Below are 15039 nucleotides of genomic sequence, written 5' to 3'. Positions count from 1 at the left end.
TTTTGTTGTTTATTCTTATCTTTTATCTTTTTGCTTTAATATAGCTAGAAAATAAATACCTTATGTGAACTTTTTTACAAGTATTCATTTTTACTGATATTTTAAAAAAATTCATTTAAATAGCAATAGCCATAAACGAAACCTGCATGTATCAGTTGAGAAAATTCCCCCCACAATATAGACATAATAAAATGTTGAAGTCAGGATCATAAACTTCTGAGCCCTTTTATTGTTGGAAGTACTACCATGCCTTTTTTAAAAGAACATATAGCAATACAGATTTATTTGGGGTCTGAGGTTTCCTTGTTTAAGATTATGTAAATGTATTTCTGTATTATGATCTATGATCTACTACTGCTTTGCTAAATATCTTATTTTGCACTATTAGGATCTACAGCTAGAATATGGACAAGGACACCAAGGTAGTTACTTTTTGGGTGCAAACAAGTAAGTAAAGTTCTTTCAGAATTGAATTTAAATTAAAAAATAAATTGTTAATATTATCTTAATATTTAAGGTAGCAAATGGTATTGGGTTGGCAAATATACTTATTATGGTTTTAATTTTCTTCCATTGTTTTCTTTCATTTGGTTGATAATTGCCTTAATGGAGAGGATCAACTTAAGTTTTTCTATATCAAACTAGTTTTCTGATCTTAATTGTTAGAGAAAACCCAAGTACTGATACATTCCAGCAAAGATAAATATTTCAGCAGTTGATTTCTTTTATGCCTAGAGGTGACCTTTTAATTCCTTACAAAACTTGCTTTGGTACATTTCCCTGATGTGTTGCCACTGAAAACAACGGGAATTATTCACACTATTTAGAAATCTCCATCTTAACTTTTGAGCTGTTAGAATCCTTGTAAAACAGTAGTTGGTAGTTAAAACGTGTGTCTTTAGTACTTAAAAGGTACCAGTTTAACTCAAGAAATAAATTTGACAGTTACTCAATGCCTTCTCTACACCAGGCACAGTCCACATGGTAGGTACACGGTGTAAATATGTTTAGCAGTTCAGATTGTTCATGCCCTAGCTAATAAGGTGTGGGAGACAGGGCTCTGCTATTCTTCTAAGACTTCGCTTTCTGAGTTTATGGATACGGTATTATTCTAAAAGTTAATCTCTGAGGGAATATTATTTAAATTGCCAAAATCTTAAGCAGTTGAGAAATAGTAACTAAAACAAATAGCTTAGGTAAAAGATAATAATGCAAAAATCATCAATCTTTCTCTAATAAGCCGAACAAAATAATATTTTATTTAATGTACTACACTTAGAAAAAGCTTTTTTTTTTTTTTTTTTTTTAGAAAGAGAGAGATTTTTGTTATAGTGTGCGTGTGCTCACAAGAGAGACAGAGAAAGACGGCAAGAAACCACCCCCCAGGGGGCATGGCCACGTCACAGTCCTCTTCTCCTCCATTCTCCTTTCAGGATCTTGGGCACACATGCACACGAACCTGGCATGAGTTTTAAGTAGTTGGGCCCAGGACTGAAATCATAGTTGAGTACCTGGGAGTTTAGCAACATAACCATTAAGCCATCTCCTAGGTCCCAGAAAAAGCTTTGAATGACAGCCGGGAGAGATGTGTTAGCCTTTATTTAAACTGAACTTCAATTAAATACTGTGAGGGTTTTGGGTATTTTTTAAAATTATTACTAACCTTGATCGTTTATTAAGCCTTTTTTAAATTATTATTATTATTGGCCTTTATATTATTTTAAAATGGAAATTTTTCCCTAGTAGAAAGTAAAATGTTACTTAAGTAGAAACTTTTTGCCATTTATAACTTGTCCTAGTTTGTTGGTGGACAACAATGGGAAGTTTATTTCATAATGCGTTAGTTTGCAAATAAAAATTTCTGAAATATTTTTTATATTATTTTCTCTAAAGATGAGGTTGCTAGTTTTAAGAACCTTGTCAGCAAATTTTGTTATATTCTAAGAAAATGAATAATTTGGAAAAAGTATGTCATTTACCTTTTCTTGATTCATTTAAAACTCATTTTTAAATTATGTACTTGCAAAATACAAAAAAGAAAAAGCCCATCATTAAATGCTTTTCCAGATTCCTTAATTCTCATTGTCTGATTTCTGATTGATAGACATTTTCATTTAGTTACTTTGGCTAGGTAAAATGTTAATAGTTTGCCCAACCTTCATTTTTTGATTAATTGGATCCCTGCTTAAGGAACTGTATTCTATATAACGAATCATTGGCAAGGTAGGTTGGCCAAAAGTTTGACCTTTGGCTATGTTTCATGTATAGGTATATACATACATGTGACATGAACATAGATGTAGCACTTCGCTAACTGTATTGATATGTCTGCTTTATTGTGACAAGGCAGTGTTTTAAAACTCACGGGATTTCTACTTTCTCCGTAGGTGATCAGGCAGACAGATTTCCATTGGTGGGTTTCTACCTATTCTAGACCATGCAGACTTTGTTCTGGTCAACTTAGAATTGTTACATAGGAACTTTGTTTTTAACAGAAAGCATATGTGTTTTGACTTTTAAAACTGAGTTGTCACCTTTTGTTTTGAATTCTCACGTCACTGGGGTCAGCCTTTCTGACCATCTGTTTAAGACCCACAAAATAGTAAGAGAAAGCTTCAAATTATTTTATTTTATTTTTAATATACACAAAATTTGAAAGATAAATTCATATCTAATAACTTAATAGTGAAAAAAAGTAAATTAAATTCAGTTTCTTTTTTTTGGAGAGATTTTTGCTATAGGGCACATGCGCTTGCCAGAAAGACAGAGACAGAGAGATAGAAAGTGAGAAATCACCCCCCGGGGGGGATGGCCATGCTGCAGTCCCTTCTCCTCCATTCTCTTCTCTGGATCTTGGGCACGCACGCACACACGCCCGGCGTGAGTTTAAGCCACCAGGTCCAGGACTCAAACCATAGTTGACCATATGGGAGTCCAGGGACATAGCCATTATGCTAACTGCTGGTCCCAAATTCACAGTTTCTGATAGTTGAGTGTAGTAGTAGTAATGCCAGGCCCAGAGTTAGAACTAGTTTTGGCTGTCAACTGTATGACTCAGAATTTTATATCCATTAGAATAGCGCCTGCCTCATAGGCTGCTAAGGGTAAAATGGAATAGTCATTGTAAAGCATTTAGAATTTAATAAGTACTTACTAGATGCCCTTATTTATAGTACTTAGTAAATTATTGTTTGTATGAGCAAATGAATAACATGAGTGAATAAAACTGCTCTTTGACTTAAAAGAAATAGAATTTTGTTTGAAAATGTAATCAAGGCAGTACCTACAGGTTGATTTGGGGTAGTCAAAAGTAAATTTGAAAGATTTTAGTAACCTCTATCACAAATTTCTTATCTAATTCATGGTAAGTGTTTTGTTTGTTTTTGTTTGTTTATTGGAGAGGTTTTTGCTATAGGGTGCCTGCACTCACCAGGCAGACAGAGACAGAGAGACAGAAAGCGAGAAATCACCCCCCAGGGGAGATTGCCACGCCGCAATCCCTTCTCCTCCATTCTCCTCTCAGGATCTTGGGCACGCACACACACGTGCCCTGCATGAGTTTAAGCCACCAAGTCCGGGACTCAAACCACAGTGGACTACATGGGAGTCCAGCGACATAGGCATTACGCCAACTGCTGGTCCCCATGTTAAGTATTTTTGTAGTAGTTTTAGATTAATTCTTTATCACTGTCTTCACTTCATCAGTTAAAGTTGTAAAGCTCATTTTTAACTTATTTCTTCCATGAGAGAGCGAGAGAGACAGAAAGAGACAAACAGACCTAAGTGCCACAACAGGTTTTTCACACCATGATGCAACCCCAGCCTCAGCCAACCTGGTTACAGGCCTTTATGCATACACAGGGAGGCTTCAGGAGACGAACCTGGGACGTTTTCATGTGGGTCCCATGGCAAAGTGTTATCGCCCCACAGTCTGGCCCCCATTTGGCAGTTAAATTTGTGTACATTGTTTCGTGAAGTTACCTAGTCACGGGCCAGCAGGTGTATGGTGGTTAGAACTCTGGCCTCCCACATAGCCAACCACAGTTCTAGTTCCAGACCTGGTGGTTTTCTCTCTCTCTCTCTCTCTCTCTCTCTCTCTCTCTCTCTCTCTCTCTCTCTCTCTCTCTCTCTCTCTCTCTCTCTCTCTCTCTGTCTCTGTCTCTGTCTTTCGTGAGCATGCATGCCCTATAGCAAGTTAAGAATATAGTAATAATAATTCTTTAAAGAAGAAAGTTACCTAACCACTTTATATTGATTTAGTAATTCATTTTCTAAGGTCATTTTGGGGGGTTTGGGGTTTTTTATTTTAAAGAAGTTTTTGCCTTAGGGCACTGTGCTCTCCAGAGAGACAGAGAGAGAGAGAGAAAGTGAGAAATCACACCCCACGGGGTTGGCCATGCTGAAATCTCTTCTCCTGGGATCTTGGGCACACACAGACACATACCCAATGTGATTTTGAAGTCACTGGGTCTGGGACTCGAACAGCAGTCGGCTATGTGGGAGTCCACTGATACAGCAGCTGTACCATCTGCTGGTCATAGGCCATCTTTGTTGTATACTTACCTTCTAAAAATTTCATAATAGGATTCAGGTAGACTAATGAATAGTAGCATTGGTTTTTGTATAACAGTCACTCTTGGTGAATAAATCGGTATCACATTTCTTCAGTGATCTGAAGATACAGCATTTACTGTAAAGGGACCTTTTAATAAATTTAGTCGTGTTTCATGTACTCTTTTATAAAGCCTAAAAGGTAACTAACTCAGAGATCCTACTTTTCATTAAGATCTTGTCAATTCTGTAACTTTGTTAATAAAATATCTTAACATACAGTAGGAGATTTAAAAGTCATAGAAGGGAAAAAAAAAAAATGAGTCCCTAGGCCATGACTTTTCCTTGTCCTCCTTTCAGTCCTCTTGTTAAAGAACTCCTAGGAAGATTTTTTAAGAGGTAGAATGTCATATCAGTCCTATTAAGTATGCTAACTGAGAGTGAAACTACTTTATAAATTGTCTTCCTAATTATTTTCAAAACTTAATATTCTCTGCTGGAGAAAGAAATGCCTTAAAAATATTGTCATGTGCTTCAAGTATTTTTGCATCTTCTAAAATGACATAAAAGCTCACTATATAGTTGATAGATATTATGTTCAGTTTGTTAAAATAGTTTAAAGCAGAATTTCTCTAATTCTTGGTCTCAGGATCCCTTTACAGTCTTAAAAATTATTGAAGATTCCAAAGAGCTTTTATTTATAAGGGTTAATAAGTATCCATATTGAAAATTAAACTGAGAAATTTTCAAAATATGTATTAATTTGTTTTGAAATTTTAATATATTCATTATAAAGTAGCATGCATTGTTTATGTGATTTTTAAAAATTCTTATCCTTAAAGACTAGTTCAAATGTGACCTTTTTACAATGCCTTCCTGTGACACTGATTCTTCTTATGAGACTTAGAGGCAGCAAATAATTGCAATGAGGCTTGATGTATGTCAGTACAATGCAGCAGATTTTGAGGCCAATTAATAACCTTTTTCAAAAATAGCTATATTTTTCTGAAATGAAGCTATTAATAAGAAAGTGGCCTTGTTTTATATTTTTTTTATATCTCCTCATCCATGTCTTAATAGAAGACAGTTGAATTTGCATGTCCGCTACTGTATTAATCTGTAGTGATATCACACATCTCGTAGTCTCTGAACATTGTGTACACGTGAGAAAATAAGAGTAAAAAAGGTACTGTGTATCATGAAAATAATTTTGGCCTTCCAGACCCCCTGTAGCAGACTAAGAGACACTCCCCCCAATCCCTGAACCTCAATTTGAGAATTGCTATCTTAGAGAAATGTTACTTAGTGAATAATAGTACAGAAAACACTAATCAAGTATTTTCTGTGCTCCAAATTATTCTCCTAAGTGCTTTACCTATATTAATTCATTATATCTTTAGGCAAACACTTTGTTGTCATTTCCATTTTACATATGTGGAAACTGAAGTCAGATGCACTTACCCAAGGCCACATAGCTGCAGCGGTGGAGGCAGGGTTCCATTCAGGCTCTCTGCTGTAACGCCTGTGACGTTTTGCTCTGCCGCTGTAGGCAGCTGCTCCTGCCTCGCCAGGGCTGGCCCTTGCGGAGCTTGGTGAATAAGATAATATTTGACTGTGCTTCCTCGATTTTTTTATCTACAAAATAGGACTTGCAATTCGTATATGGTTTTACTATGTTATTTACCTCTCTAAATTCATAACTTTGTTATTTTTAAAATATAATTGTTATCAAGCTGACCTAATTAATATATTTGATGACTGGAAGGTATTCTATTAATTGCTTATTGTAGATAACCATACCTTTCAGTTCCTCTGGTTTTATGTATTGATAATTCTAAGGACCATTTTTCCCAATATTTATTAGAAGGGGGAAATGATTAGAAGGTGCTACCTTATAATGTTGAAGGAAAGAAAGTTTTCTGCTGAATCCCTTTTTATCCCAGTAATTTATCAGTAACCATATTGCTCTCTATCCATTAGTTTTGAGAAGACAGTTGTGTTTTTATACTGAAAGGGTGTGTTATAGGAGGTGTGCTGCATGAACTTTCATGAAAAGAAGTCAGGGAACCTCAGGGATGCCCTAAGTTCTCTCACATTCCTGAACATTAAGTTTTATATACCGCTCCTAATGGTAAAATCCTCACACCTGGTCTGATACAGGCTTAGTCTCCCAAAAGTGTAAATGTGTTTGCCAGTGCACCACTGGAGAACAAATCCTTCAGGTAAGTGAGTGTCTTCCGTGACAGCAAAGTGCTACTACATTCATGTATTCACATCACATGCATGCATGCTTCTGCAGACAGAGCCAACTCGTTGAGTTCCATTTTGTAGGATTGCCTGAGAGCATGACGTTCATATAAAGTGTGTCACCTTCCTTATTTTAAGAGAAAGAAAATATAATTTCAGGTGTCAGGTATATTACTCCAGGTGAAAATTGAATCCTGGAAACCCATGATTATGACCCTGCAATTATTGTTTTGTCAGTACTGTTGTGACATTTCATGGTGGGTTGTCTTCTGTTTGAATTAGTATTTTTCAGTAAACATCAGGATTAATTTTGTTCATTTAAAATACGCATATAAAGATATTAGCAGAAAATACAGATATCTCACTAAGTATAACTTAATGTCTTATGGTATAGTGGTGATTATAGTAGCAAATTACAGTAAATAATAAAAATGTTATTCAGACAATTTATGGGTAAGGTTAAAGTGATGAAAATATATACTTGATATTCCTTTGCTTATTTATTCACATTATTTTTTCTTTCTTTCTTTCTTTCAAGGAGTCTCCTGAAGTCTGTTGAAGAAGAGTTACATCAGCGGTAATTTTGAATTCTAATTAAGATAAAATATACTTTATGTCACTGATGAGTAGTAGTCAGTTTGCCTCTTCCTTTTCATGTAACCTAAGATTGCTTTCCTTTTTTTTTTAAATTTTGAATCTATCCTATAAAAGTATAGAAACAAAACTGTGTGTAGCAGTACCCTTCATGTATTTTCTAAACTTTCTTCTCAAGCTGTTTTGGTAACATCCATTTAATAACAGTGTTTTTGTCCTCCTTTTTCTGTAGAGGGCATGTGGCACATTTAGATGATGATGAAGGGGACGATGATGAATCTAAACAGTAAGATCTGTTTCTGTTTTTGGTAAAAAGAAAAGGTGCCCTCTGACCTGATTTCATAAATCTGGCAGCTTTTGGATGGTAATTTTTAATATAATTTGTGAAACAATTATCTTGGGCTGTACTAGCCTCTTTTTCTTTGTTTGTTTTCTATTTCAGTTGTATTGGTCAGCTCAGGCTTAACTTTGCCACAACGAAATACAATAGACTGGGTGGCTTAAATGACAGAAATTCATTTCTTCAGTTCTAGAGGCTAGGAACGTCATGATCTAGGTTCTGGCCAATTCCAGTTCTGAGGAGGGCTCCCTCCCTGTCTCAGACAGCCCTCTCTGGTCGTGGCTTCTCATGGTCTTTCCTCATTGTGTGCATGTGAGAGTGAGGTGGGGGTGGGATCTCTCTTCCAAGTCGTCTTATAAGGTCATATAAGGCCGCCAGTCCTATGAGATTAGGACCTCTTGCCTATGTCCTCATTTAACCTTAATTGCCTCCTAAAAGCCCTGTTTCCAAATATAGTCACATTGGGGGTTAGAACTTTAATGTGTGAATTTGGGGAAACATAACTCAGTTTATAATAACACTAGTTGATAACAAAGAACTTTGCAAAAAGCTAATTAAAAAAGCCAATTTTTTGGGACCAGCAGATGGCATAATGGTTATGTTGCTGGACTCCCACGTAGTTGACCGTGATTTCAGTCCCGGACTCGGTGGTTTAAACTCATGCCAGGCACATGTGCATGTGTGCCGAAGATCCCAAGAGGAGAATGGAGGTGGAGGGATTGCAGCGTGGCCATCCCCCCTGGGGGGTGATTTCTCGCTTTCTGTCTCTCCATCTCTCTCTGTCTCTCTGGCAAGTGCACACGCCCTATAGCAAAAAAACTCTTAAAAACAAAAAGCCAATATTTTTAATTGTAGAATAGTCAGTGATTGATAGCTGCTGTAATTATTACCATAACTACAAAGAAGCTAATTATATGCTTGATCAAGTCCACTTGCATTTCAAATAAATATTTGGATATAAATTTATTATTTTAAGGGGGAAATATTTTCACTATTATGTGCACATTGATGTTTAGTGCCTTTAGTTTAGTTGTGTCATTTCTTTTTGGGGGTCTCTTTTCCCTGCAGTTTGGTGGTTAGGTGACAAGAGCACCTGACGAGCAGATGGAGATACAGGTTTTCCTTTTCACGTCACTACTCTGTGACCTTGGGTCAGGTCCCTTAACCTCTCTAGTCTTCCATACCTTCATCAGAGAAGTTCTGTGCTTGATGGTCTTTCAGTGCTTTCTATTTCTAAAACAGATACTGAGTTGTTAGAAGTTGTTAGGAGTCTTAGCAAGTCAAGTCCTGCCTGCATGTCATGGAGCTTTTGATGAGTTTCATCAAAGATGCTTCCTATCCAACAACAACAAAAATAAAGCTTACAATGTGATAGATTTTATACTATCTGATTTGTTTTCTAAACCAGCCATTGCTTCTGTTCTTATATTAATTACTTACTTTTCTATTGCTATAAATTGAAATTGTAGTTATATTTTCCAATTTTAATTACGATATAATATTTAAAGCTAAGAAAGCATGTCTATCCATTTTCTTCTAAATAATTCCTCATTCGACATAACTTGAGCATTTTACAAAATAGTTTGGAAAAAAACTCATAAGCTTAGAAATGACATTTGTTTTTGCTGGTTTTTATCTTTGAAAAAATATTAAATTTTAATGATTTGTTTATAAAATGAATTCTGATTCTTAACTTTTGTGTTTTAGTTCAACCATGAAAGCAAAAGTTCCACCTCCTTTGCCACCAAAGGTAATCAGATTTATTTTATTTTTCAGTTTGAATTGTCTGCATGTGTGTGTTGTTCTACTACTTTAATAACATGCTAATAGTTAAATTAGCTTATATTCATCTGTGACCCGCAGAGAAAAACCATGAAGTTGCCAGCTATGACATAGATAGATGATTTTGGCCCAGCCATGGTGGCACAAGCAGGAGGGTGCCGCTGCATGGTGACTGAGGCCACATGGAAAGCCTGGGTTTGGTTCCTGGACCAACCTAAAATAGGCCTGGTATAATGGTGTACACGAGTGGTTCTAGCTAACTGGAAGACTGACACAGGAGGATCATGACACAGCAAGACCCTGTCAGAAATACTTATTTCTCTCTCCCTCCTGTCCTCTCTAACCCATGCTTTCTCTATTTAAAAAAAAAAAAAAAGTACTAGGTTGGTGCAAAAGTAGTTGTGGTTTTGGACTGTGATTTTTAAATCATTATAAGTAGGCTCAAACACATCTCTTTTTTTTTGGAGAGATTTTTGCTATAGGGTGCATGTGCTTGCCATAAAGAGAGCGACAGAAAGTGAGAAATCACTCCCTAGGGGGCTGGCCACGTCGCAATCCCTTCTCCTCCATTCTCCTCTCGGGATCTTGGGCACTCATGCACACGTGCCCGGCGTGAATTTAAGCCACCAGGTCCGGGACTTGAACCATGGTCGACTACATGGGAGTCCAGTGATGTAGCCATTATGCCATCTGCTGGTCCTGGCTCAAACACATCTTTATTAATCAAAATAAGAACCACTAAAAAAACACATTTTTGCCAATGAGAAATAATTCTGTTTATTCTTGTTGTATAATAATTTGTGTTTTGGGATTTGATGAGCTCTTGGAAAGCATCTTATGCATCCTGCTGGTTGTGGAAGCATTTTCCCTGCAAAAAGTTGCCAAGATGCTTGAAGAAGTGGTAGTCCATTGACAAGAGGTCAGGTGAATATGGCAGATGAGGCATAATTTCGCAGCCCAATTCATTCAACTTTTGAAGTGTTGGTTGTGTATTGCAGTTAGGCATTGTCATGGAGAACTGAGCCCTTACTGTTGATCAGTGCTGGCTGCAGGTGTTGGAGTTTTTTGGTGCATCTCATCAACTTACTGAGCGTACCTGTTAGATGTAATTGTTTTTCCAGATTCAGAAAGCTCTAGTGAATCAGACCCCCTCCAAACAGTGACCATGACTTTTTTGGTACAGGTTTGTCTTTGGGAAATACTTTGGAGCTTTTCTCAATCCAGCCATTGAGCTGCTTATCACCGGTTGTATAAAATCCACTTTCATCATACATCACAATCTGATTGAGAAATGGTTTGTGGTTGTTTAATAGAATAAGAGAACACAACACTTAAAAATGACTTCTTTCATTTTGGATTAGTTTACGAAACACCCTCTTACCAAGCTTTATCACCTTTCCAATTCTCTTTGAATGCCAAATGACCATAGAATGGTGGGCATTGAGTTCTTCAGAAACTTACGTAGTTGTAAGAGGATCAGCTTCTATGATTGCACTCAGCTGGTCGTTGTCAACTTCTGATGGCTGGCCACTATCGGATGGCCGACCATTACGCCACTCATCTTCCAGGCTCTTGTCTCCTCTGCCAGACTTCTTGAACCACCACTGCACTGTATATTCTAATGTGTTGTTGATGTTGCAGGTTGTCTCTGCTGCTTTATGACCCATTTTGAACTCAAATAAGAAAATCACTCAAATTTGCTTTTTATCTAACATCATTTCCATAGTCTAAAATACATAGGAAATAAATAGCAAGTAATAGGTCATTAGCAGAAAAACATAAAGTGAGAAATGTGCGTTAACATGATGTATAACATAACCACATTTATTTAAGAATATATCCAATATCAGACAACAAATTTCAACAATGCAAAATCACTATTACTTTTGCACCAACCTAATAGGTGATTTTTTAACTTTTTTATAAAAACACCTAACTTGTGATTTAATGTTTATTTTAAATGATAAGTTTAGAAATTTACATATTGAAAATGGTTATGAATGTTGGGTTAGGAAACATACTTTTTTTTTAATTGCCAGAGGGCAAGTATGCTTGCCAGAAAGGGGTGGGGGAGGAGAAAGTACCCCCTGTGGAGTGTGGTCACATTGCAGTCCCTTCTCAATTTCTCCATCCTGCCAGGATTTCGAACATGCACACACATGAGCCTGGTATGTATTTCAAGCCACAAGGGCCAGGATTTGAACCATGGTTAGCCATATAGGGTTTAGCTCCCTTAGCCCCCAGGCCATGGGGCTAGCCCTCACATTTTTTCATAAGTTTTTTTCCCCTCAAAGTTTACAGTCTACTATAAGCTGATTCCTGAGGATGGAAAAGGACAGTGATATTATCATCACAGATACTTAATTTTCAGAAGATAATTTTTAATTAAAAATATAAATAGGACAGTAATTTAAAAATTTTTTCCTATCCCCCCAAATTACCATAAAATAACAAAATAATTCTAACTGATGTATTTAATGGTAAAATAGGTAATGGTAATAGAAAATTATAAGTGCGTGTGTATACAGTTTTAATTATGACATGAGCCAAGTTATTTCATTCATATTAAAGCACCTGTGCATGTATGAGAGAGAGGTGGGGAAGGAAACTCCCTCCACAGGGTCTGGCACACCACAGTCCTCGTCCTCGGTTCTCCAGCCCAACTAACCATGGGCACACACGTGCATCGCCGACATGTTTCAGGACAACCAGCCTGAAGATTGGAACCACAGTCACCATACGAGATCTCGCTTTTTATTGGCAGCACATGACCGCTGTGCCATGGCGCTGGCCCTGGACAGTTTTACGGTGTAAAATCAGAATGTAACAAATACAAATTAGAGTCTTACCAGTCTTGCCATCCAATTTAGCATTATATTTTGTTTTCATTTTATGCTGTTGAGAACACCTGATTCATACAAGTAAATAATACCATACTTGTTTAGTTTTACATCAGCAGAAGTAGGGAGATCTGAATTTTGAAGAATATGTGCTGACCAGTTTTCCTGATAGGGGACACATTTACAAGAATTTATAAATTCTCTAAATGTTCAGTCTAAATGGAGGTTTTCCCACTGTCTACAGAAAAAAGTATCTCAATTACCCATATTGCTATATTAATATTCTCCAGTATGATCAAGTTTTAATTGGTATGTTCTCCTGCCCCTAGTCTGAAAGATTAAGTATTAACATGAAGATATTGAATCATCTAAGAGACACTTTAGATTAGCCTTGACAAGGAGCTGAACTTTGATTAGCATGAATATTTAAAATAAAAGAGATTCATTTAAATTGGAGGAGATCAGAAAGACTAGAATATTTTTATTTGGAAAGTCTAAGTGGAAAGCTTCGTGAGGAATTAATAGAAAGATGCAGAGAACTTTTGTTGGCACAGTCGCAAAATCTGAGAAACATTTAAATGTACATTTTAGATGAATTTTAAAGAAGTATATTATGATCATCTGAATCAGATGGTTGAGTAACGTTGAAACTAATCTGGTAAAGACAGTTTGAAAGCCTCCGATATGTACTGATAATTAGGACAATAATCTCATGTTTAATCACTGGTCTCTTTTTCTGTATTATTTCAGCCAAAGTCCATCTTTATACCGCAGGAAACGCATTCCACTGAGGATGATAATCCAGGAACCATCAAGAGATGTCCCACGTCAGGGAGCCCAGCAAAACCATCCCACGTCCCACCCAGACCACCCCCTCCCAGATTACCCCCACAAAAGCCTATTGCTTTAGGTAATGTCGGAAGCGTGAAGTCAAGTATGTTATGTGGGGAAAACAACGGAAGAAATCTTTCTTTGAAAAGATTACTTGAAGTTCTTTTGAGGAAAGAGAGAGGGAAGGGAAAGCAATGGCTGTGGAGATGTTTTCTGCTTTTTGCCTGTGGTGCAAAGTGTTTTTATGACTGGATTCCTTATTATCCAGTCTGGGATGTTTACAGCCTCTTCTTTTTCATATTTAATATTCTATCTTTTGGAAACTGGTTTATGCCCATGTATCATTTAGTTACAGTTTAGAAATAAAAGAAATTAAGTTTTGAGTGAAGAAGGAAAACCATGTGTTGGTTGTAGGCTACTGCTGTTTTAGAAGAGAATACTGTGTCTAACACCTTTATTTTATTTAATTATTTTTAGAAAACTATTGTCATTGTTTGCCTCCAAATTAAGACTAGAATGTGTTGTTTTAACACTGTAAAGTTTCCTATCTTATCCTAAAGAAGCACTTAAAAAAGAGCGACTAAAGTTTCTTGCATAGCGTAATTATCCCTTTCCTCAAAATGGTTATGAGTTCATTATTTCTTTTTGTCTTTTTGGTGTAAAAAATATGTGCACCTAGATACAATCTGAATTTTAATTGTCTAGTATGCCAGAAATACAAGTGTAAGTAGAAAAAAATACATATAAGACTTTATACTAAATATTCTGATTGGATGATCTCAAATGAAGAATGAAACTGTCTCAGAGTTAATATTTTCTTTCCTCTTTAATTTTCTGGATGAAAATGTTCATGAAAATAAATCCCTTTGAAATATATTTAAACATATCTCATTGAAGGAAATGGAATGAACTCCTTCCAGTTAAATGGCGAACGAGATGGCTCATTATACCAACAACAGAATGAAAATAGAGGGACAAACCTTTCAAGGAAAGAAAAGAAAGATGTACCAGTAGGTATTGATATTGATATGATCTACTTGTATTGTTTCTGTGTTCTCTGTTAAGTTAGTTTCCCCTTATAACTAGTGAAACTATAGCACATGTGTGTTTCACAGTTGCTGTGTTGATATTCTAGTGTGTTAATGATAATGATGAAGAGATTATTTAAATCTTGAAAAAAATAACTTTGCTATGGTAAACTTGAACGATAGCCTTCTGCGTTTAAACTATTTAGACCAAATTGTTATATAGTGTATTATAAAAACACTGACCTTCTTTATACAGGTAAACAGTTAGTATTCTTGTGATTATTCTCAAAATAACTATTATTATGGTCATTGATGAGAATTATTTTTTAGAGAATTAATTATTTATTCTCATCTTTTTTTTTTTTTGAAAGATTTTTGCTTTAAGGTGTGTGTTCGCCAGAGAGACAGAAAAAGACAGGGTGACAGAAAGCAAGAAATAACCCCACCCCACCCCACCCCCAGTGGGCATGGCCATGCCACAATCCCTTCTTCTCCATTCTCCTCTAGGGATTTTGGGCACATATGCACACGTGCCCAGCACATGTTTCAAGCCTCCAGGTCTAGGATTTGAACTATGATTGACTACATGGGAGTCCAATGACTTACCCACTACACTATCTGCTGGTCCCTGATATTATTTTTTAATTTGACCAGAGAAAGAGAGAAAGGGAAAATGAGAAAGTAGGCCACCATGTCTAGGACTTGAACTGTGCTCAGCCATGTAGGAGTCCAGTGCCTTAATTACCATGCCTACTGCCAGCCCTGAGAAAGGATTCTTAAAAGTTCCTTAAATTATGGCAAGAAACAATGAGACAGATAAGGAAAG

At 36.4% G+C, this 15039-nt stretch overlaps 1 protein-coding gene across 3 annotated transcripts in view; it reads left to right on the top strand.

Annotated features, from left to right (window-relative positions):
* MAP4K3 (mitogen-activated protein kinase kinase kinase kinase 3) overlaps positions 1 to 15039 on the top strand; it is a 124657-nt gene that overhangs the window by 71790 nt on the left and 37828 nt on the right. For 2 of the 3 annotated variants that reach the window (XM_014588928.2, XM_014588927.2), the window contains 6 exons: positions 389 to 447; positions 7337 to 7375; positions 7625 to 7678; positions 9440 to 9482; positions 13105 to 13264; positions 14083 to 14195. In XM_014588928.2, coding sequence (XP_014444414.1) covers positions 389 to 447; positions 7337 to 7375; positions 7625 to 7678; positions 9440 to 9482; positions 13105 to 13264; positions 14083 to 14195 — 468 coding nt within the window. The remainder of the gene's footprint in view (positions 1 to 388; positions 448 to 7336; positions 7376 to 7624; positions 7679 to 9439; positions 9483 to 13104; positions 13265 to 14082; positions 14196 to 15039) is intronic. The other variant, XM_027773007.1, reaches the window with a different exon arrangement.

Source organism: Tupaia chinensis, unplaced genomic scaffold (genome assembly GCF_000334495.1).
Source record: "Tupaia chinensis unplaced genomic scaffold, TupChi_1.0 Scaffold000317_1, whole genome shotgun sequence".
Classification (NCBI taxonomy): Eukaryota; Metazoa; Chordata; class Mammalia; order Scandentia; family Tupaiidae; genus Tupaia; species Tupaia belangeri.
This window is presented reverse-complemented; position numbering and strand designations above follow the sequence as displayed.